This window comes from Protomyctophum bolini (genome assembly GCF_963924005.1).
Source record: "Protomyctophum bolini genome assembly, chromosome: 17".
Taxonomy (NCBI): Eukaryota; Metazoa; Chordata; class Actinopteri; order Myctophiformes; family Myctophidae; genus Protomyctophum; species Protomyctophum bolini.
Window position 1 is genome coordinate 11316900 of NC_137878.1, and position 24041 is coordinate 11340940.

The 24041-nt window shown below is 43.9% G+C and overlaps 1 protein-coding gene across 1 annotated transcript in view; it reads right to left on the reverse strand.

Moving 5' to 3' along the window:
- lpcat1 (lysophosphatidylcholine acyltransferase 1) overlaps positions 1-24041 on the reverse strand; it is a 37647-nt gene that overhangs the window by 6746 nt on the left and 6860 nt on the right. Inside the window, exons 2-6 of the mRNA XM_080786990.1 lie at positions 16258-16397; positions 12944-13158; positions 12012-12124; positions 9821-9881; positions 2038-2096 (exon numbers count right to left, since the gene is read on the reverse strand). Of these exons, the coding sequence (XP_080643116.1) occupies positions 2038-2096; positions 9821-9881; positions 12012-12124; positions 12944-13158; positions 16258-16397 (588 nt within the window). The remainder of the gene's footprint in view (positions 1-2037; positions 2097-9820; positions 9882-12011; positions 12125-12943; positions 13159-16257; positions 16398-24041) is intronic.

A 24041-nucleotide genomic window follows, 5' to 3' on the forward strand; every position in this document is an offset into this window, starting at 1 on the left:
GTCCAGTGGTTCCCAAAGTGGGGTCCGGGGACCCCCAGGGGTCCTTGAGGTTTACAGGGGGTACCCAGCTAAATGATAGTTTGGAACCAAATGGACCCTTATGGGTCTGTAACTCTGAGAGTGTACAAATGGAAACAAATGGTTCCATTTGCACACTATCAGAGTTACATTAACATTGATCTTACGATATAAATTGGGGGTCCCAGAGATAGAAAATGCCATTAAATGGAGGTCCGTAGACTAATGCATGTCAAACTGGGGGTCCTTGAAATTAAACGGGTTGAGAATCACTGCTAGAGCCGTCAAAATCTACTCTTATGGAGGTCCCTGGTATATATTTTTCAAATGGGGGTCCGCGGGCTCATCAGTGTCAATTTGGGGGTCCTTGTTGACATGAAAAAGTTGTGGGAACCACTGTTGTACTCGATACTGTCTGAAACGGGGAGCCAGTGCAGTGAGAAAAGGAAGCGTGTTATGTGGTCGTGCTTACGGACCCTCATTGTGTGCACTCTCTCATTCTAAGTCACCAACAGACAAGGCCCGGACACAGGATACATTTCCTGTAGATATTTAACTACTCACAAAATACTAGCTATGGCCCAATGGACCCTACGCCGGTGGTTGACAGAGAGGTGAATGTGAAAGGCATGAGGAAGAAAATTGTGCTCAGGCTATGACAACAAGGTACTTACTACCTTAACTTAAAAGTCATCGAGAGCAGAAACATTAAAGGTTTCAGTCTGGTGAGAGTCAATGAGAGTCAATGTAATTGCATTGGATTTGGGCCTTGGCACTTATTGTGTAAACCAGGGGTTCTCAACGTTTTTGGCTGGGGACCCCCGGAAAGGCTTTGGCCATGTACCCCCCGCCCCGTCCCCCACCCCACCGCAATACAAACTGACTGCAAAAAATAACCTTCATAATAGAGAAGATATATCATAAATGAATAGTGAAACCAGATATAATCATTAAGGAAATGTTTGCATGTACTATGTGTACTAAGTAAATTCTTCATTTCCATTTTCCAGCCATACAAAAAAAAAAATATATAATTTGGGGACCCCCCCAAAATAATTTGGCGACCCCCCAAAATACCCACTGGTTGAGAACCCCTGGTATAAACAGCCACTCGTTTCACCTCCCGTTGCTAACTGGGTTGGAGTTATGGATGTGGTAGTGAATAGGTGCATGCCCCGATGGTACATTTATATATATATATGGTCATTATATGCAAAGATTTTCAAAAATGCTTTCACCCAAAATATCAGATTTATAAAGCTCGCAACATTGTGAGTAGCTTGGTTGTTTTTGACACACAGCACCACCATGACAAAGTATAAAATGCAGGGCTTGAGTGGTTTTTGGTTTTTAACCGTCTTTCTGTGCGCACCTATACAGCAGCCTCTAGCATTACCAGCTGGACATTTAGTGGCCCATAGGCGGCAGTATAGTGACAAAAGCTGTGCAGGGAGGACAGACATGAGTTTTTATGAGGTAAAAAGAACTGCATAATTCATGAGGGTGCGAGGAGACATGCAGAGAGAGAGAGAGAGACACGAAACCCGAGTGGGAGGGAGTGCATGGTAGAGACAAATAAAAGACTCGGAGATGAGCGCACGTGTGTGTGAGTGTGTGTGTGCGTGCATGTGTGTGCGCAGGAGAAAGAGGATGAAATATCATCCTACTAGTCGAACATGAAGTCATTCAACAAGAGGCAAACGAGTGCTAACATGTGGTAAACACACTGTAACAGAAACCATTATATCTGGATGTATAGATATAGAAAGATGTATAGATATGTGTGTGTGTGTGTGTGTGTGTGTGTGTGTGTGCATGGTGCAGGTGTGCATATATATATGGCTTGCGGGTGTGTTTGCGTTCAAGAGGGATGAAAGAGAGGGGCCTCAGCTACGTGTTGCTCAACGTCATAAGGTTACACAGAGTGAGACAGAAAGGAAGAGGAGGTGTGCTGTGAGTGAATGGCTGATGAGAAGGACGGGGCAGAGGAAGGTAGAGATTGAACTGGAAGACACTGACCAGTTTGTTGGGGTAGCGCAGCACGACCGGCTGAACCGGGACTCCTGGTATGAATGCGCCTGGAAACAGACAGACAGAGAGGAGAGGAGAGGTTAGACGAGGAGAGGTTAAGTTAGTCATGGAGAGTCACCCGTTGTTAATGTTAATTTGACTAATCAAACTAGTAAATGGTACATTTATCCAAAGCGCTTTACATAGATTGCACACACACACACACACACACACACACACACACACACACACACACACCCACAGACACACACACACACACCAGATTAAACCGTGGCAAGGTACCAACCTGATCATCGGAAGCAATTAGGGGTTCAGAGTCTTGCTCAAGGACACCAAATCTGGGGGAGCCCGGGATCGAACTGGGAACCTTGAGGTTCCCATTCGGCCACTCTACCCCCTGACCCACTGCTGCCTATTGCTTGCACTATTTCTGAACTACAAAATAGAATGACACTAAGGGATTTAGTTGATTATTAAAAAAAAATACAAAACAATTACATTTATACGGCACATTCAGAAACGTATCCGATAGTAATAATAATTAACAGTAGCTATAGAAGCCCTTGTCGGGTGTGTTTGGGTAGGCGAGTGAAACGCTGCTAACCTTGTGACAAACCTCAGACAAGCTCTCTATTGAGAACTAGAACGTCCTGGTGGTGACAGACAACCAACCAGATGGAGCACACTGTACTGTATATTATGTTATGAGGCACCACCCTGTTCCGGCCGCAGTCTGACCTTTGAATGGAATAGAATATGTAGAAGCCTATGAATTATAATGGTGGAATCCTGTGTGAGTGTGCTTTCGTGCGTGGGTGGGTGGGTGCGTGGGTGCGTCCATTCAAGCCTGGTGGCGATAACTATAGACACCAGATAACCAAATGTGTAGAAGGGACATTTCCATTCACAATTCACATGAATGCTGCTATGCTGCTGTGATGTATGATAAAGATCGCGGCCATTACAGGAGTCTATGGAGCGCGCCTCCTCGCTATGTACGTTTTGTTTTCCTTGACCAAGATGGCCGGGTGCCTATGCGGTAAACATAACACAGATGAGGCGTACGGTGATATAAAGATCGTAAAACGGACACACACGATTATGGCATTAAAGTGCTGGGTTTTATAACCCAGCACTTAAGACGAAATGTGTTAAGTGCAGGTTAAGTGCAGGTCTATTTTTGTTGTATAGCATTCTAAACACAGAGGGGTTCAAATTAAGAGGAAAGCCCTGAATAAATGAGTAGAGAGACATGGCGAATGCACCTCCTTCCATACAGGAGCACAATGAAGCAATTCATAATATCCAACCATGCTCTGTCTGTTTAACAACGCTGATCAGGACCAGATGAGCCTGAAGATGGAAAGAGAAAAACATCTAAAATAAAAGGACTATGAAAGGGGCTACAGGTGGCGAGAGCATCACTCAAAAAGACTGCTTAACTGACTAATGTTTCCATAGGAACAGTGGCTAAAGAGCGACATCTGCATTTCAATCAATGGGAAAGACTTCAGCAAATAAGATGGGAAATCAATGACCATGAATGCTCATGCATAAGTGGGATGCGTTAGGTGACCGAGAGACGTCAATGCAGGACGTGACCAGACTGTCGGCCACAGCAAGCTGTCAACAACTACATAGAGAGGAGATGTTATAGCAGGGGGTTGAGAGGGCGCACAAACGCCTCATCACAAAGACACACGCACGTTTGGGAGTTCAGCGGTGCAAGGCCGATACGCACCGGCTATACAGAGATGTGGTATGTGGGGAAAAGTGATATGGTCAGATGAGTCACCGTTCACCACAGTCTCCACGAGTTGGGCGAGTGCAAATGTTTGTGCGAATGCGTGTACACACCAAGAGAATGGCACAGGACTGAATGCTTGACCCCTACAGGTCAAGCCTAATCCTTAGGCTTACCAATATTATTCATATCTTAATTTCTGTTGTCTAAGCTCAACTGGTAGCTTCTATAGGAAGGCCACTCGATAAGCCCCTTTGGGGTTTTTTGGCACTTCCAGCACATCATGTATGTAACTAATCTGGTTTCTTATTGAAATATTTGCTTCCTGTATTCTTTTATTAGTGTGGTTGCCCTAACAGGGCAACCTAACAGGGCAACCAGACTATTGTTATTGTAAACGAGCGATACTTTGCCGCACTACTCCTCCCACAGTTTTTCCGTTGTATAGTTTAATTGATATTAATTAATTAGTTCTCCATAGACTTATAATGGGGAAATCGAAGACTAAATGTAAGTATTTTTTTCCATTGGAGACCGTAAGCGCCATATTTACAAGACTTGGGAAGGGGGTTCATAAACATTTAAAAGGAATTACATCAGTCGGCCTCATGGTGGAGCTATAACAGCCCACTTTAAGTTTTTCCCTATAACTCTTGAACCGTAAGTCGTAAAATCAAAATTTATTTTTCCATGGATTCCTTGGGTCATGATGCATTTCCACATATAGGCCACGCCCATTTTAGTCAGGAAAGAAATTCCTGCTAATTAGAATTTTCTCCAAAACACACTTTTTTCTCCTCTTCCTACAGATTTTGGTCCAAATCTCAAAAAAGTCGGCACACATGATCTCCGGACCTATCCGATTAAAACACCAACTGCAGAATTTTGGTAGTGCGTATCGTTCGGCCGTAATCGTCGTCCGAAGATAGTAGGAGGGGCCTATTTGACAAAAAATGCCATAAATCACGAACGGAATGTCCGATCCATTCCAAATTTAAATCGCATGTCACGGGTGGTTCAATCAACCAAGTTACAAAAGCAATTCCATTTTCATCTATAGGGGGGGCGCCGCAAATGTGAGAAATGTAACCGTTTGTCGCAAAAACATGACTTTTGGGAGATAAATCTCCTCCGAAGTAGTTATGCATGATCACAGGGGTGACGTGACATTGTAATTGGCTGGCAAAATTAGTGGGAGGGGCCTATTGATTGCGGCAACCACACATTGCATTTCTTCAAAATTGCGACCTTTCTACTAGTTTATATTCATATTTGAATAGAAAAGAGAGGTCGCACACAATGCATCGCGACGCATCGTGAGCTTGTAGATCAGCTATTTTCAAATGGTCGAAATGTATATAGGGTTAAAGTGGTTACAGTAATGTATGTTTTTCTAATCAAAATGTAAATCGCCAAAGTAACTAAAGTTTTCAAATAATTGTAGTGGAGTAAAAGTACAAATGTTGGCTCTGAGATGTAGTGGAGTAGAAGTAAATGTATTGTAAATTTGAATAAAGTCAAGTAAAGTACAAATACCTCAAAATTGTACTTAAGTACAGTATTTGAGTAAATGTACATATTTACTTTCCACCACTGGGTTAACGGCAGGAGGATGAGTTAACAAAACGTCAACAAAGAGAGAATGACCAAGCTGTCCGTCTGATGACAAAAAAAGATTACAAAAGAAAGGAGAGAGAAGTCAGGCCGCGGTAGTTAAGTCATACACCCAGCCAGGCCACCCTATCCCTATTCCCACACACTAGTACGTTTGGATTACAACAGAGACATAGAGTATAGACAGAGTTGCGACATTGAGGGGGTCAGAAAACAGCCCGGTCACGTGGTTATGTACTCAGTACTCACGCGAGCCCTATCGACTACAATACATTCCGTAAACTTCCGTATTTCAAATCTCTGTATTTATGCCAAATATTGCGATATCGATACGATATACGATATTACCGTTACATTTTCATATTCTACATTTTAAGTGTTGCAACACTTATACATACACTCACGCACACGTGTGGGGATTGAAAAACCATAAAACCTGGGTGATCTATTCTACTGTATGCTATCAAATTGTATGTTTATTCATGCAGCATAGTACTGTAGTATATTGGTGTTATAAGATGTATGTTATACTTTAGCTATTGAAAAATAGCAGATCTACAAGCTCATAACGAGGCACCGAGTGCCACGCTACGAGCTTGTAGGTCTGCTATTTTTGAAACATCGTGAAAATGTGGTGCAAATCTTTGAATATATATATTCTGTCAGAGCGATCGTTTTTAACTCAATCTTTGCTTCATGGGGGGTCCCTGGAACAACATATTTTCAATTACATATATTTTTGGGGTCCTTGACATGAAAAACTTTAAGAATGACTGACATAGAAACATAGGCTTTTCAGAAAACTGACATTTGCAGAAATGTCAGGTCTAAATGGGACCGGACCGCATCTCCATGCATGATATGATCTACTGCACCACGGATATGTCAACATGAAGTCCAAATGAGTCATAGTTCTCTCTTTTTGTATCTTTTTGTCATCAGTTTCCTCCTTTAAGTGAAAGAAAAGTAGTGTCAAAATATCTTCGGCTTCAAAACAGGCCGTATAGTAGATTTTCGTGCTGGGGCCCTTTACCGTTTGTCGCAAAAACATGAATTTTGGGGGTTAAATCCCCTCCGAATTACTTACACATGATCTAACGTGTGACTTGAAATTGTAATTGGCTGGCAATATTAGTGGGAGGGGCATATGTAAGACACTCTGCAATTTTTTTAAATTGCGAATTTTCTAGTTTCACCATATTGTTGTTATTATGTACAAATAAACTAAACTAAAACTAAACTAGGGGGTCTGGTGGCCCCGTTATGCTGTGGGGGGCCCACTTGTGCCTTTATGGCCCCTAGACACTGTAGGAGTTTTAAAGTTGTCATCAGATCGTTATGTATTTCACACTGCAGGAGTCTTATTTTAAAATCGTCTGTCATTATATATATTAGTGGACTGGATTCCACACTAAACGATTGGCCGCCGACTAGGCATCGCATACTGCAAGAGTTCACCAAGATGCGATCCAGACCCGATACATAATTTGTTATGTATTCTGTGATACAAGGCGAGACCGACGCTGGACACATATCTCTCTCTCTCACGCTCCCTCCATCTGCGTGCACGCCACACACACAGGAATAGCCAGGCTACATAGGGCGAAATGTTTTGTGATAGCGTAGGATATCCTATGTGCGCTATAGCAATAAAATCTTGATTTTCATTAAATAGCGCGCGCGCACACGCACACACACACACACACACACACACACACACACACACAGTTTGCTCTACACTGCATTCCGATGCGGTATCAACATTATTCAAGTGAAATGTAGTACGACACAGGGATTTACCCAAGGAATAAAGGTTAGGTTATATATATTATCATGATCATCTATCGATACAGTCGACAGACAGACAGACAAACAGACAGACAAGACTGACAGTGTCAGTGAGCACAGCTGTCCTGAGTTCTCATTGTCTGGAACACAGGATTTCTCAGGACACGATCGCGACCCAGTTCATACTGTACAGAGTACAGTATGTCCAGTCGGCGAGAGAGCCAAATATCAAACATGCTTGATATTCAGAAACGGTCGGGGAGGCGTCGGCGAGCCCTTTTATCGGCGCTATATCTTCTCGCAGAGCCTTTCACACACAGCGAGCAAAACATCTGCGATCAAAGCACCATCTTGAGTCAGATCGGGGGTTTTGTCGGCGAGCGCCAAAAATGGTCCCCGACAGCATAATCGTAGGCAAATATCGGGCAGTGTGTACGAGCCATTAGTGAGATGGGTGACTGCACATCTACACAGTTTTTCTGTTTTATCACACACGTTACAATAACATGTTACCATGATAACAAGTAAGTAACCATGACAACTGAATGGTGATTTTGGCTCAAGGTGTCCGACAGACTACAGAGCCACTCTCATCACAGCGTAAAACGAGGGAATGTCTTTGAATCGTGCGCCATCCATCCCTCCGGTAGAGTTCCAGAGACTTCAATCTATGGCGAGGTATTTTAATGGACGCATTTAGATGGCGTCATCGCAAAAAGGTCCGTCGCTCCGGCGTGCAAAGGGTTATGGGAAATTGAGTCCCCATTGTTTACAATGGCGAGTCTGTTGTATGCCGATATGGAATACATTTCAACGCTACAACAAGCCATTACAACGTTTTTAAGTGGATTTTCATGACAAGCAACTCAGCAGTCGGTGCACTGGCTGTTCAAAGGTAACTTTAAACATACCATACCATACCATCATTACTTAAATCGCACATTAAAATAACAACAAAGTTGTACCAAAGTGCTTTACAATAAAATAATAAAAACCACAACTTAATTTAAAAACAAACAACATACGTTACACAGTGTCACTTTCAAGACAGAGAGAGAAAGAGAGAGAGTGAGAGAGTTCAGTGAGTACCATGTCCCATAGTGGCATTTCCTCGGAAATGCCAAAGAATAAAGTCTTGAGGCGTGATTTAAACACCTGAAGGGCGGGGCCTTGTCTCATGTGCAGAGGCAGCTCGAACTCAAACATAGGCAGTCTAGCCTGAAAGACGGCCGTAAATTGTCGGAATTTAACCTGTTAAAGCTGTTGTGGTGACACCATTCAGGTTTTGCTTTGGGTGTGTAAATACTAGAACAATAGAAGGTGTCCATTTACCACTTTTAGTGTGGCATCCTAGTCAAATATATTTAAAAAAATATATATATATATATATATTTTTTTTTCCACTATTCATCATACGATGAAGTACATAAAGCTGCTTAAATATATCAGAGCCATCCATCCAAATGTATAATTATGTAATGCTGAAGGCAAGGTGGCTATGGATATGGAAGCAGGCCACTTATGAATATGATCTATGTATATTTCTATATGCTAGTGACCATTAACCCATTTAGACCCGAGGACTATATTCTACAAACATGAGTTTTCTGAAAAGCCTCATGTTTCAAGCTCCCCCAACAATATATGTAATCGGCCACCGACCGACCCCCATCTGAGAATATGTTGTTCCAGGAACCCCCCCAGAAGCAAAGATTTGAGTTAAAAAGGTTCGCTCTGAGAGAATATACATTCAAAGACACATTTTCACGATTCTTCAAGAATAGCAGACCTACAAGCTCTGAGCTTGTAGATCTGCTATTTTTTGCAATTGCTAAAGTATAATACGATGCTTAAAACGCCAAAAGGGGTTCCCGTTCGGAATGGGCTAAGAGAGAGTGAAATAAGCTAACCGATACGTTGTTGTCCTCAGAGCCAGTGAAAAGAAATAACTAGAGGAGACATGTGCAGAGAGTAACAATAACACACAGTAGACAGGGCTGGCTCACACACACACACACACACACACACCCCCACACACAGAGTACTGGGGTGTTTTAGAGTGTAACCAACAGGGCTTACTGGGAACTGACAGGATGGCAAGAGGAGGAAAACGGATTAGGACAGAAAGGACTGTGAACAATGGTGCACTGGTTTAGTATAGGTCACACACATACACACGCACACACACACCCCCACACACGCGCAGGCGAGCATGCAATCACACCCCGACAGAGAAGCAGGAATATAAATGACACACACACACACACACACGCATGCACACACACAGAAACAAACAGCATAACACAGTGACAGTAGGAATGTACTGAATGCCTGCCGTGTACATATATACACATGCCACGCCCACAAAGCCGTGTAGGAAGAAGTTCAATGCAAATATAGCTGCATTGCACAAGGGCAGAATTTCCATTTACAATTACACTCTCTCTCTCTCCCACATGTACCGTACACTAACAGTACACACACCCTAACCACACACACCCACAGACCCACAGTCACACCCACCACACACAGCTTTGGTATTGTTTTGCCCAGGTTGGGCACAGTGTTCTGCCTGGCCAGCAAAAAAAAACCCAGAAGAATTCAGGCCGAGGATTGAATACATACCAGGTTTGAATCTGATCAGGCCGGATCTGTTGGTGCATGTTCCTTCAGGGAAGATCATCATCTGGAATGACAACACACACACACACACACACACACACACACACACACACACACACACACACACACACATCCGGGTTACTAGAGTTATAGCCACCATTTAGACCTGGTAGTTGTAAACTGATATGTCTTTAATATACCTTTCAATCTACACAATATACACAATAGCACAGCATCTGTGTCATATTAGTTGTTGCTATACTTTAGATATAGTAGGGCTGGTACTTTAACCCCTTTTGGTGTTTTAAGCATTATGTAATACCTTAGCTATTGAAAAACAGCAGATCTACAAGCTCATAGCACGCGAGCTTGTAGGTCTTTTCTTAAATCGTGAACATGCGGCACAAATCTTTGAATATATATTCTTTCAGAAGACTTTTTTTATTTTATTCGACGTCAGGCCTAAATGGGTTAAGTCATTCATTGTGATGAATTACAGAACTAATTTTTAATCAAGCTTTTTTTGCACCGCGTAACTTCTCACTGGACGAATTTCAGGCGTAGCGATGGTAGCGGTGCAGCCACCAACAGACAGACAAACCACCGGTGCATGCAACGGGAGAAGAGGCCGATGAGACGGCTTTGCTTGGCCCCGAGTGAACAGGATATTTACATTAAAACAAGAATGGCATGCGTATCCTTAGCAGCCAGGTGACACAAGTGTTCTCCGTTGCATCTGTCCCCCTTTTCTGAGGCGTTACAGACTCTGGGTTGAGACCATATAGAGGGAGAGTTATAATATCTAGAGAGCGGACGAGGAGCAACAGGCTATTCACTTCAGTGGAAGTCTGGGGGCTTGGTTGAGACTTCTGTGCTGCGTTTCAGAGTATGGGGTGACGGGGTCAGACTCCCATTGGCTCAGGCAGCGTTTCAGAGTATGGGGTCAGACTCGGCCAGCCAATCAGGACTAGGCAAAAGGTCCTCATAGCTAACAGCAGCGTTCATAAGCCAGGTTTCACCTGGCAAAAAAACTCACTCATTGAACTGGACCTGGCCCGAGTTGCTTTTTTCCCCATCTTTCACCAAATCTCTTAGCCAGACTGAAATAAAAACACTAAACCAAACACTAAATGAATATTTAAAATCTCACAAACACACGTACGTACGTACGTATGCACGCAGGCACGTACGTAGGCACGTACGTAGGCAGGCACTGACGCACTGAATTTCCTTGAAACTAGCTGTGAACTTTGTAAACTGTGTGTGACACTTGTGCTATGTGGTATCATCTTTCGGTGGTGGAGTTGACCTACTGTAGGTCACAGGTTAACTAGCGTATAGCCTCGGAAACCCAGACGTTTTTATTTCCAGGGAGGAAAAAAAACGTCTGGGTCTGAGTCCACTTCAATTCGGCATAGAGTAGCGCAAACATTGCTCACTCTCTGCTGATTTCTGATTGTCTGCACCTTTGTAAAATTGACATACACACGCACACATGTACACACACACGCTCCTCTCTCTCTCTGTCGCTCTAAGTAATTAGTCTCATGTCGCGCAGCTGCGCATATATTCTCCCGGCGGATCCTGCCGGGAGCTGCCTAAGCCATAAAAAGCATAGGTGAGTTCCAGGCTAACTAGCGTATGGTCAGTGCCTATACCAGTTTCCCAACCACTGGTACTGGAGCCCCCCTCTGGTGGTACGCAGAGCACAGACCCATAAAAGGAGAAAATAAGACAAAAGTGTAATGAAATATTTATATTAATACAGGTAGTTCTTCTGACCAAGCAATTGGTTGAAATAGGCTCTCCAGCCATGCTGAAATGTGCATGACAGCACAGCAGCACACCTAGCCGTTAATAGAAGATTTGAGAACGTATTAATCACATTAGAAATATTATCGGTTGTGCAGTTTCGTCAGAGCAGCAGCTAAATTGGCTTAGGAATGGAACGAAAACAAAATATTCAAAGAATAAATGTAGTTATTATGTTATTATGGTGGTACTTGGAGAGCCAGATATTTTCTGTGGTGGTACTTGGTATACAAAGGTTGAAAACCCCTGGTCTATACAGTATGTGTATTCGTACGCGTGTCTGCTTGTGTGTGTATATATATGTGCATTTATGTTTGTTCTCCACAAGTGCATGTGTTGTCGCATATGTGTGTGTGTGTGTGTGTGTGTGTGTGTGTGTTACCTGAGGCCACTCTCCTTCAGAATGCGCTCTTCGCTTGATCTCCAACACAGTTTTCCTCCTAGACTCCTGATCGGTGCGGAACACATACACGGGCCTGATGAAGTTGATGAGAGCTACAGGGCGAAAACACACAGAGACAAACGAGCATGTGCGGTTAGACGTTTTTAGACTTTCACAAAACAAGTGAAACTTAACGGAACATGCGAATTCAAGTGCAAAGGTTGGTACATTGGAGCTTCTTATGGCAATACCTTATTATCTACGCAAAAAGATCTAACCATGTGCCGCTAAACTCGCATACATCTATTTTTTTTTATATATAATCACAATGTAAACAGGTTGGCCTGTAATAATTAGGTCACACACATACACACACGCACGCACGCTAATATAACAACAACAACAACACTGTGTGGTTGCGAACAAGCATGGGACATTTTTTAAATAGGAAGACCAGCATAGACAGTATACAAGCGGTGATCAAATACTGTGCTGCACTTTCATGTGGCTGTAATGTAAGTACCAAGTAGACATTTTAACTGCATACGAGCACTTTTAGCATTTGTATTGAGCACAACTTCCTAGATACCGATAGATATCTGTACACCAGTTTGAATTTGCCCTGCCCAAAACACCGGCGTTCAGAGTAATAAGCCATGAAGCACTAATCCGACTAAAACAGAGGGATTAAAATCATCTACTCGACACATTTCAGTGTGTGAACCGATTACAGGCATTACAGATTACAGAACATTAGTATAAAACAAACAAACAGTGGTTGGCTAGTCTGTTGTGTTAGGCCATTTTCCACGAGAGCATAATGGATTACGCCATTATCTACAAAGCTCACACAACGCGTCGCGATGAGAGCGAGGTTGTGCATGGGCTATTTTCAGTGACTACAATGGGACTATAAATCCGGCTTTACTCACTGCCCCAGACCGGGATGCTCTTGCTCTCCAGTTTGGTGACTATAGAGCCCATGGTCATGGTGACGGGAATGGCATCGAAGTAGGAGGAGTGCGGCGCCAGGGTGAGGATGGGGGCCTCGGAGGGAAGCGCCGGTTCTCCCTTCACCGTGATCCAGTGGAACCCGCCGCAGAACCACAGCGCCCGCATGATCACCCTCAGAGACAGGTCCATCAACCTGACGGAGGAAAACAAACACACACGTGGTTAGAGCGAGTGGTGTGCGTGTACTTGTGTGGATGTATGCGTGTCGCCAATGACGGCAAAGTCTAAATGGCCACCTACATTATATGCGGGAATTATTTTAACCCATTTAGACCTGAGGACGATTCTAAATCCTGTATTCAGAAAAATCCCATGTTTCTACAGTATGGCAGTCGTGCCATCGTGCACATTTTCATGCCATGGACCCCCAAAAGATTATAGGTAATTGGCCTCCGACCCCCCCAGAAGCAAAGATTTGAGTTAAAAATTCTCTCTCTCTCTCTTAGTTTTTTTTCATGTCAGCTGTAGATCAACATTTTGTATTGCTATCTAATGTCATGCCCAAAACAGCAGTGCCAGGGTTAACGTGGTTCAAACCTACAGCTCTTTGCTGTTGCGCTTCCCCAGCTCGTCTCTGCTGTACTCTTTTGTTTGACTACACAGGCAGCCTTTCAAACAGGCACAGATTAGAGCTTCTTTATTCTGTTTCAAGTTAAGGGACCATGTCGCCGCCGGTGTGGAATGTTAACCCATTTGGCTACAACTCATCAGTCTACTTGACTTTAATGACGGGCATTTTCCAAAAGCACACAGAGAAAAGGCATTGGATTCATATGCAAATCGACTTGCTTTGGAAAACTTGAAAACTTGCTTGAAATGGGGAAATCCAACACACCACATTTAAGCAATATTACACGAGAGGATGTGGGTTAACGTGATTATTGCCACGACAGGGATGCGGTCAGGAACGAGACGAAGTAGAGTTCCGCAAGCATCACTGAAGTGGCAATAATCATGTTAACCCACACCCTCGAGTGTAATATTGCAATTTTACCACAGTTACCCTTAAAACTAAGAAAATCACTGAAAGAATATATTTTTTTAATGACAGATGTAGTCACTACGACCACAAATGTCCCAAGAAACTAGCTAGCCTAGCCACCGAGTTTGCTAGCGCTCTGGGAGAACAGAGCAGCTGAATTCTTTGTTTTGATTAGGTGTTGAACGGTGCTGGTTTAACCCGCGGCTAGAAGGCTGTTTCAACCAATCAGATTGCTTCCTCGAAACGACCTGTGGTAGAATAATAGTTAACCACTTATACCAGGGGTGTTCAACTGATTTTGACCCAGGCGGGACCACTTTCCTGACTAAGAGAGCAACATGGGTACCACCACTAATGTGTCTGTCGGGTGGGTCCATCACAGACCCACCTGATAGTTGTGTGGGTTCATGCACCATTCCATTGGGTTGTTTAGGTTGTTTAACAAAGGTTAAAAGGTTTAGGTTTAACAAATTAGCTTGTTTTTCTCGTTACTCACTAACCACATTCTACACATGGCTACATTCCATGAGCTGGACTAAACAAAACTAGTTTTCAAAGCATTTTATCCGTAAAGAGCAGGGATATCATTTTGCCAAGAAGCACAACATTTTTGTTGGATACAGCCACATTCAGTATTTGAATGCAACGACTAATAGGTTTTCCCTGGACCAAACAAAGTTCTCTCTTAAAATATTATTCACATGCAAACAAGAAACAAGAGTAGCAAATAAATGTAAAAGTAAAATAAAATTGAATACTTGTCCACGGACCACCGGTTGAAAACTCACACCAATGATTCGAGACGCAACAAAACAGTTTTAGTGTTCGTCGCAGCGGTCTGACATGTCCCGTTGCACGTCGGTGCATTCCGGAAATGTCGTTGCATTGTGTCAAACATTGTGTCAAACTAAAGGAGCTTTATTGGCATGAGAAAACGCTAGTTTCCATCCAAGTCATCCGTCCGTCTGAGTCATAGAGTAGTAAAATGATATAGACTGAACCGGAGCGATAACCGTCTACTTCTGCATTTTTACGATTTGGACACCAAAATTTCTTGTCCAAAATGCGGAAGTGCAAACGCGCGCTCAATGTTAAACCCCCAGTTGCACGGGGGTGCAAGTCATTCTGTTGCAAGTAGTTGCATGGCGAAATCATTAGTGTGGTTTTGGCTTCATACCACTTATAATATACTACTTCACTGACCACCGTCCCACAGGGCTGTCATCGGTGCTAGCCCATTGCCCCCCCTCCTCCCCCCTCCATTATGTCCTGACCACAATATGGACGCTACGGTGGCGCTAAGTGGTTAAAGTGTGGGTTGATTCGTTATAGTGTAAAAAAAAAACAGCCCTTGGAGGGAAGACCGATTTCCAAACATCAACATGGAAACACATTTAATCCAATTACCGGTATAAAATAAACAGTCCATCCATCCGTCCATTCTTCTCCTCAGTGGATTGACCAATCCATCTGAAGGTGCACACAGGCATTGACCATTGGCATATCAACCGGAGCAATGGCGATTGTGTCAATATTTGGAGTGGACTTCCATCACGGCGAGGTAACTACACGACTGAAACATCTATCGATGTGCTCTAAGAAGGAACGGAAGTGTTCTTCTACGCCTGGCATTTTCCATTGACGACACCAGGGAGGCAAAAATGGAGCAGGAAGTCCAATGGAATGCATTGAAGTCAATTAAAGCCGGGGGGGAGGAACAAAACAATATTTCTGAATGATTGCGAGTGACCTCTGTCAGATAATCTGTTCAGGAAAATAAAAGAAGACGTATCGCACCTTCTTCTAAAGAGCACGTCAAGCGAAGGTTCCTGGCTTGGCAGCACGGGCTTTCATTACGAGAATTGGTTGACAGGCTGTCAATAATTGACAGTATTGCAATAACAGCCCATGCTTACAGCACAGTCAAAAACACAGTGTGCTCTTTAGATGCCTGAAAATAGTGTGTGCACATAGAAAAATAAGAATGTAGGAAGCAATGTGTGAAAGGTCTTATTTTCCTGTACCAATTATTTTACAATAATTCAAAAGTAATTCATAAATAGCAGATCTACAAGCCCACAATGCATCGCATCACAACATGTGACTGTGATCTTGTAGATGAGCAATTTTCGCTATTCATTGTACAGTATATAGGGCTTTAGTGGTTAAAGTGCTCGCAAAACCTTTCCATAAAAACGGGCCAGCATTGCTTCAGGCATTTAACCATAAAAGCGGCATGCCCCACCATACCTCCTCCACCACGACTGTGGCTCCACAGTGAAGTCTGTGCGTCCCAGGGCAGCGGTGAAGGCGAAGGGCCAGGCCAGCAGCATGAGGAAGGCTGAGAGGAACAACCGCACGGGGAACACCGTCACTGACATCAGCCCTATCTGTGAAGGGGGGAGAGGAGAGAGATGCCTTACATTTTTGGAATTGCGGCACAGAGTATAGCTCTGCATGTTCATGTCCAAAATGCCTAGGGATCGCGTCATTAGGACAGTCAAAAGACCATGATTCGCTGTCCCCCGCCGCCGAACGATTTCAAAGGGAAAACGTATCCGATTATAGGATGAGCAGGAGGGGGGAGGTATAGCAGAATTCCTAGAAGTTCGTGTAGTATTCAGGAAGGAACAAACAGTCATATATCACTGACAGTGACAGACACATGGCTGGTCATGCTTTCCTCGTGGCTTCCTGTGTGGGCCTGGTGTTTACTTTGGGCACATGCATACAGTAAGCCTACAGACCTAATTCACATTCAACACATAATATCGCAAGCCTACAGACCTCATACACATTACACATTCAACACATAATGGCTTGTGTGATTAATTAACTAATACATGATTGATTATCTCTTTTCAATCAATGTCTATTTTTCCCCCTCAATGTGTCTTCCAACAACATCATAGACAAAAACAACAAGCTCTCCAACTCCGTATTGTTTCCCGAATATTATAATACATAAACCATTGCACTATTTAGTCACAAAGACCAGTAGTCACAATAAGGCGAGGCCAGGCCGCCGCGTGGCCACGTCTCGATCTCCGTGGCGCGACCCTCCCATAGACAAATTAGACGTGCAAATGTATACGCCTTTGTGTTCAAGCCAAGGGGAGGAGGTGGGGGATACCCGTTCTACCTACCGCTATATCAAGAACGCAAGGGAGCTACATTTGACACACTACTGAAGGTAGTTGATGCACGCTCAGCCGAGTGTCCAGGGCACTTACCCTGCCAATGACCACATGTTTTACTAGTGTACAAAGAGTAAAAAGTGCACACAGAAGTACACTGACAACCTCTCGCCTAAATAGTCTGTCTCCTATAGCGTTTGAGAGAGGTTTAACTGGAGATTTTCAAGCGACCATGATATGAATCAAATAGTGTTCACTAAGCGTGAACACTATTTGATTTTACTCTTAATGCTGTCAATGACTCACTCATTTGTGCCGGCGTCATGTTCGCCGTATCTGTAATGCTGCATACCGTCTGTGCAAAGACACCTTATTTATTGATATTGTCGTTATTAAAGATCGAGTGCCACCATTTTTTTCCACCCTAAAACATGATCATCAGGTATTATTACAATATAAGGGGGAAGAACTTTTTCCAAAAGGTGTACAGTATTTGTTAAAATCATGCTTTTATGTGGACATGCCCACCAGTTCATTAAAGGCGCAGTGAAATGAAAAAGACGTTTTTCACACTTTTAGACCATATCCGTGGTCATCATATGGGCATACCTAACAATGGATGCCAAAAAAATGGGAAAATTCTCATTTCTGTGTGTTTTTATATCAAAGGTCCATAAAAACGATTGTATTATTTATTTATTTATTAAAACGAAAAGGTGCTGCGTGATGACGTGTAGAGATACACATCGATAAAAGCCAATAAAAATGAAGCTCACCTGTTTAATTCCCCATATCTGCGCATCCATGCAACACAGCTGCTTCTGATTACAGATTACTCCGTTTTTATTTCCATTCAAGATAACATTCAGACAGTGTATTACTCGGTTTCAACGTAATCATCACGCTAAAATATGTTTCTGAAAACATTATAGGGTAGAAATAAGCCATGTAACAGTAAACTGGTTGTGCTGGCCGACCGTCTGATTTGTAAACAAACACACACCACGCTGTAGCGCATAGCAGAGCTAACGTCCCTAGCTACCGTCCCATCGCCTGAAGGGATGCGACACACTGATTGGTTCAGAAACTTCAGACCGGTGTTTCATGTGGAAACACCATTTTCATGTTGTTCACCATTTCCGTTTCACTGCGCCTTTAAGTATGCCTGGTTTGCCTGGTGGGTGGTGATGGGTGGTGATCCACCTGAACTGAAGCCGCACCCACAGCTGTAGTTGTATGATAAAGGGGGAGGGGTTAGGGGAGGGGCTGATAGTGTGGTTCATTGGCCCGTTTGACTGTCAAGGGTTCAGCCTCCAGGAAGAAATCCTAAATACAAAGTTAATACACCATTGCACATAAAAACAACTCCAAGGTGTCTAATGAAGTACTGTCACCTCATACACATGAAAAACTGGAAAAATACAAAAATTGTGGCACTCCATCTTTAACGTTTCGATGTGCTCTTGTGGATTTCTGTCCCCAGCCACCCAGCCACCCCCCCCCCCCCACCCACAGTCCCACACACACACACACACACACACACACACACACACACACACACACCCTCCCGGTGTCAGCTTTTCGCCTGGCCAACTTGTAATTCCTGCATTCGCTACTGACAAAGACCACAAGAAAGCAGCAACTGTGTCAGCCAAATTTCACATGATGAGTTGCTTTGGCAGCGAGGTCATGATTTACAGCTACTGCCATATCAGCCCTATAGGGCTATCATCAGCCCTGGTGCCCTAGAGCAGGGGTTCTCAACTTTTTTGGCTGGGGTTCTCCCAGAAATGCTTTGGCCATGTCTTCCGTTGCAAAAAAAAGAAAAAAAACATATTTTTCTTAATAATTTGGGAACCCACCAAAATAATTTGGTAATACCCCAGAGGGGCCGCGACCCATAGGTTGAGAACCCCTGGCCTAGAGCTAGGGATATAATGACACAGCCTGTAATTACCATTCTCCTCCCTGACCCCCAGTGACCCGGGGCAAATAATGGCTGTGTATGTAATAAAAGACCTTGATATAACATGGAGGTGAGCTGTTGAAGGACGTTTAGAAGATACCCTGGCTGCAATGATTATCTATCGATTTACCTATTTGACTAAGAATGGTTTTTATTTATTATAAATGTCAACCCTAAAAAAAAAAAAGGTGTAAATTACTTTTTTTATAATAATTGACTAAATCGATTTTACGGTAGTGAAAGACCAGTCACAGAAGAGTTTAAAGCCTAGAATAATATGTAGCATATCGTGATGATGAGATGTCAGCTGACTGACCTGTCATGCCTATTCTCTTACTGTGTAATGAGGAAGATGCGGTGTGCGTGCGTGCGTGCGTGCGTGAGTGTATCTGTGCATGTGTGTGTGTGTGTTTGCGGCACGCAGCCCCACTAAGCGGGTCACAAAGTCACGGTGATTTCTGACTGGGTGCGACATCTAAAAGCCTCCCTTCACCTCCATCCGTCTTCCGTGTCCCTCACTCCATCGTCATCACTGTCATCTCCCACACCACACTCATCTCTCTCCATCCCCGTTTTATTGCTCTCCTCCAGTCTCTCCACCTCCACACTGACTCTACCGTAAGGCAGAGAGGGAGAGTGGAGAGGCAATCTCCGTTCCCACAGGAATAGCTCCGTTCCTCCTCCTCCCCCAGTCCTCTGTGCATCTGTCCGTACCGCACGTACAGTATGCCTCCACCACCCATCCCTGACAGGCCCACAGTCAGTCTATTGCTTTGTGTCTCTGTCTGTCAGAGCCTGACCTGACAGGATGCCAGAGTCTGAGACCACAGATTAGCAATTAGAAAGCATTAGAAAGAGACAGACAGACAGACTACAAGCTCACGTTGTTTTTAAAAAGGCCAAAATAGGAATGAAAATGGTTAAATTGAGACACACCAGCTGCCAATCAGTTAAATTAAGATAACATCAGATCAGAGATCTTTATTGATCCCTCGAGAGAAATAATAGCTGCTATATCATCTCATTCTGGCCCATCACAATTTGCGTCCTCACGTTTCCGTCTTCACTTTTATCTTCAACGTTTATGTTTACACAAACCCGGAAAGCTGGGCATAGGAGGGGCTAGTGCCCACTGTCAATGTCATGCCCCTCAAAATAAATAATAATAAAAACACATGTATTGGCCGGGCTCTATTTCCCTCCGCCCACCGATCCCTCAGTTCCAGAGTGCATTCGCTGAGCAGGGTGCTCATCTATCACATCTCTCGTCCCTCCATCTCTCTCCCGCTCTACTTTACAATAATGTGCCCTCTGTCACCACTCAGGGGAATCAATCTATCTCTCTCTCTCCCTCCTTCACTCCCACTCTCTCTTTATGTCCCTCTCTCTTTCTCAGAGCGCAGGTGCAGCAGGCTGCAGGGCCAAATTAATAAATAAACAGTAACGGGGGTGATTTATGGCACTCTCTACGCCTCTCTACCACCACATCCCAAACACAGGACGCTCCACAGGACTTAACAACCCAATCTGGGAGGATCCACTGACATTTTTGTTAGGAAGGGGGACGTAGTGAGAGGAGGATGTGAGAGGAGTCACTGCTCTAGCGCCACAGGTTTTCCCTGAGTGAAAATAGCAAAAAATACCAATCTACAAGCCCACAAGTCACAACGCATCGCAATGTGACGTGTTGTAGGCTATTTTGTTTTGTTTTCAAGCCATTTCGCATTTAATAGGGTGTCCACAGCCAGAGGCTAAAATGGCTATTTGGGGTCCTTGGAATGGGAAACTTTGGGAACCCCTGCCCTGCGCAGCCACGGATAGCTCTCATGTCTACCGAAAGCTTCTGTGAAAGAATGAGCGGTTGTGTTTGTGTTTTGTACCGGTGGGACATACTATGGTCAGGTCGGGTCAGATTCACTGGCTCAGGTTAAACCCATAGAGACATGGCACTTGTGGGACGGGAGAGAGAGAGAGACACACCCTGCTTACTGTACTGTACTGTACGTAGAAAGGTGCACTGGAGTGCAGTGCTTCCTGTAGATGGGGAGAGAAAATTCAAGGTCTCCAAGGCAGCAGATTCCTGTTGTGTCTAAAATAAATCAGCAGACTCTAGGGAGCCACTTATGTATGGGCCCATTGTGACCCGAGATGGTCTCAATCATTTCAACGCTGCCAGTAGCCATTAAAAGCTACAACATATGAGTTTTATGTACAACGTCTCCCTTTCCTGAACGAGAGGGCAATTGCCACAATGTCACTACAATAAAGATGGCGGCGCATCTGCAGCTATATCTTGCTCCCTTATCCCTAAACTTGTTTGCCAATTTTGAGCTGTGCCTCCGCTCCATTATGGAGCTATGTGTGTCCCTATGTATATGTATGTATGTGTGTACGTGTCCCTGTACTCGTCCCAGCACGGGAAGCTGCAACACGGTAACTCTGTCATTTCTCGGCCGTTTCGGACGTGGGGTGGCTCGCCAGAGCCGGGGGTCTGAATGTCACGGGGACCCCCCGGGGACCCCCACACGGTACAGTTGCACGGCTCACTTCACACAGGTGTGATTTTTAATACTTTAAAACAGTTTGTGTACGTGTAAGTGTGTGCACGCACCGTGCCGTACCGTACCGGTTTCGGTACCTTGGTTCGCACAACGATGTTAAAAAGCAGATGGCATCCCATGGCTGAGAGGTGGGCTAAAGGCAAAAAGTGACCACTACGGCAGCCAATGAGAAAGATAGCTTGCTAGTATGGCCACTACGGCAGCCAATGAGAAAGATAGCTTGCTAGTATGGCCACTACGGCAGCCAATGAGAAAGATAGCTTGCTAGTACAGAAAGGTAAAGCGATGGATCATAAACCAGCTCAAAAAAATATAGCTCGGGTTAAATGACTTTTGTCTCAGCAGGGTCTAGAAAAACGTGTCCATGCATTCATCTTCAGTAGACTTGACTACCCTTAGTGAATCTAAAGAATCAATCAGACAATTGCAATTGATTCAGAACGCTGCTGCTCGAGATCTTACTAATACCAAGAAAGTGGAGCATCTGCATATCACTCCAGTTCTTGAATCCTTACATTGGCTCTCCCTGTGTGTCAAATGATTGATTTCAAAATACTACTGTTGGTCTAACAGTAGCATTTGTATACACCACAATGACCACATATCTGGAACAGACTCCCAGAGTCTTTCAGTTTGCTGCCTTTGATCAAGTTACTTTTCTTGCCTCTCTTCTGCACTGAAATTGTATCCGTTATGTTTCACTTATTTTGTTTCATGCAACCTATTGCGTTCCTTTGCTTGATGTGTAAAGCACAAATACAACTGCCTTGCCTTAATTGCCACCAGTGGAAGAGTAGGGAGGCCACTTCCAACCCCTGCATATGTGTTGCTTTATATTGTAACCATACAGATTGGTTAAAATAATGTTTTATTCATGAAAGTTCAGGAGTGAGGCTTTAAACCCACGCTTCATAAAGCAATGCATTTCTTTCATAGCTTCAGTTGGTATTTCATACGATGCACAGTGCACTCTTGACTACACGCCCACGTCCATACAAAGAGCGTCATCTGACATATACAACTATCTACACAATTAAACACACACACACCTCATCTCATATGATTGCACACTCGTACTACACAGTACACACCCCCACACGTCTATAAAAAGGAAGAGCATACAATGCGATCATCTGACATATAGGTATATCTACACAAGTAAACATTTACACACGTGCGTATGCGAGGCATGCACGGGCGTGTGTGCGCACAAAGCGGAGCTCGCTTGGCAGAAGAGTGGCTCTAGGCGCCGCGCATGCGCGCGCACACACACACACACACACACAGTGGGGTTGGTATCTCACTGAGCAATAGACAGATGGAGGGCAGGACAGAGGTGGATGCCAGATGGAGAGTACGCCTATAGGCTGGCATGGTGCCTAGTCTAGTAGTACTAGTAACATAGGTGCCAAATCAGTAGAGGAGGGGTGGCAATTACCGTAGTATCGTAACAAGAGCCAAGCCGGGGTGCACATTATTTGCTACTTTCCCAGAATAGTACGAGATAACACTATCAATACCAATGTTTACACACGCCACGTACACCTTTCTAAAAATTTGGTCAAGGTCAAAACTCCTCCGGCTGCGAGCAGTCCGCTCTCTGCAGTGTCTGCACGGACTGCACCCCCACTAAACATCCTCAATGTGTAACCATTTCTACCTCTGCGTGTACAAATGTATATTATGTTAAATTCAAAATAAATAAACATTTAGCAGCATATATATATACAGAAAATATTCTGACAATAATATACCACCCAGGACATATTGGATACAGTGCAAAGTACTGGTATACAGTACTATTGTGTAGCTTTGACCCCAAACAGAAACAAATAATAAAAAGCTTAAGCTGTGTGTGCTTTGTTGTTAGCGAGAATTATTTACAGGTTGAAGAAACACAACCTGGCAGCTCGGTCCTTGTGGCTTGTCCATGGCTATGATAGGATAGCCTAAATGTATCAGTAAATGACTACCGGTACATGGATGATCCTCATAGGTCACCAGGTCATTCAGTTAAAAAAGATCAACACAAATCCTACATTACTAAATGCATCTTCAGGGACCACCTCCACGGACAATCAGTCAGGTCCACGGACCACCTGTTGTAAACCCTTGGCCTAAGAGAAGAAACTCCTTCCCCCTTTTTGAAACTAGCTCTTCGCCACTCGCCCTACACACTTCCACTTGGTTTGAGCATAGATTTATAAATAATAGTGACGGCACTGGATGGGAGGGGAATCCTGGTGCCTAGGGATGGCCAAATGGAAAGATTGTATTAACCGGTTACCGCCAGGACTTGCCGGCTAATTAACCGTTAGCCGTTAAGAAAAGAAAAGCGCTGTTTTGCGCATTAAAAATAGACAAATACAC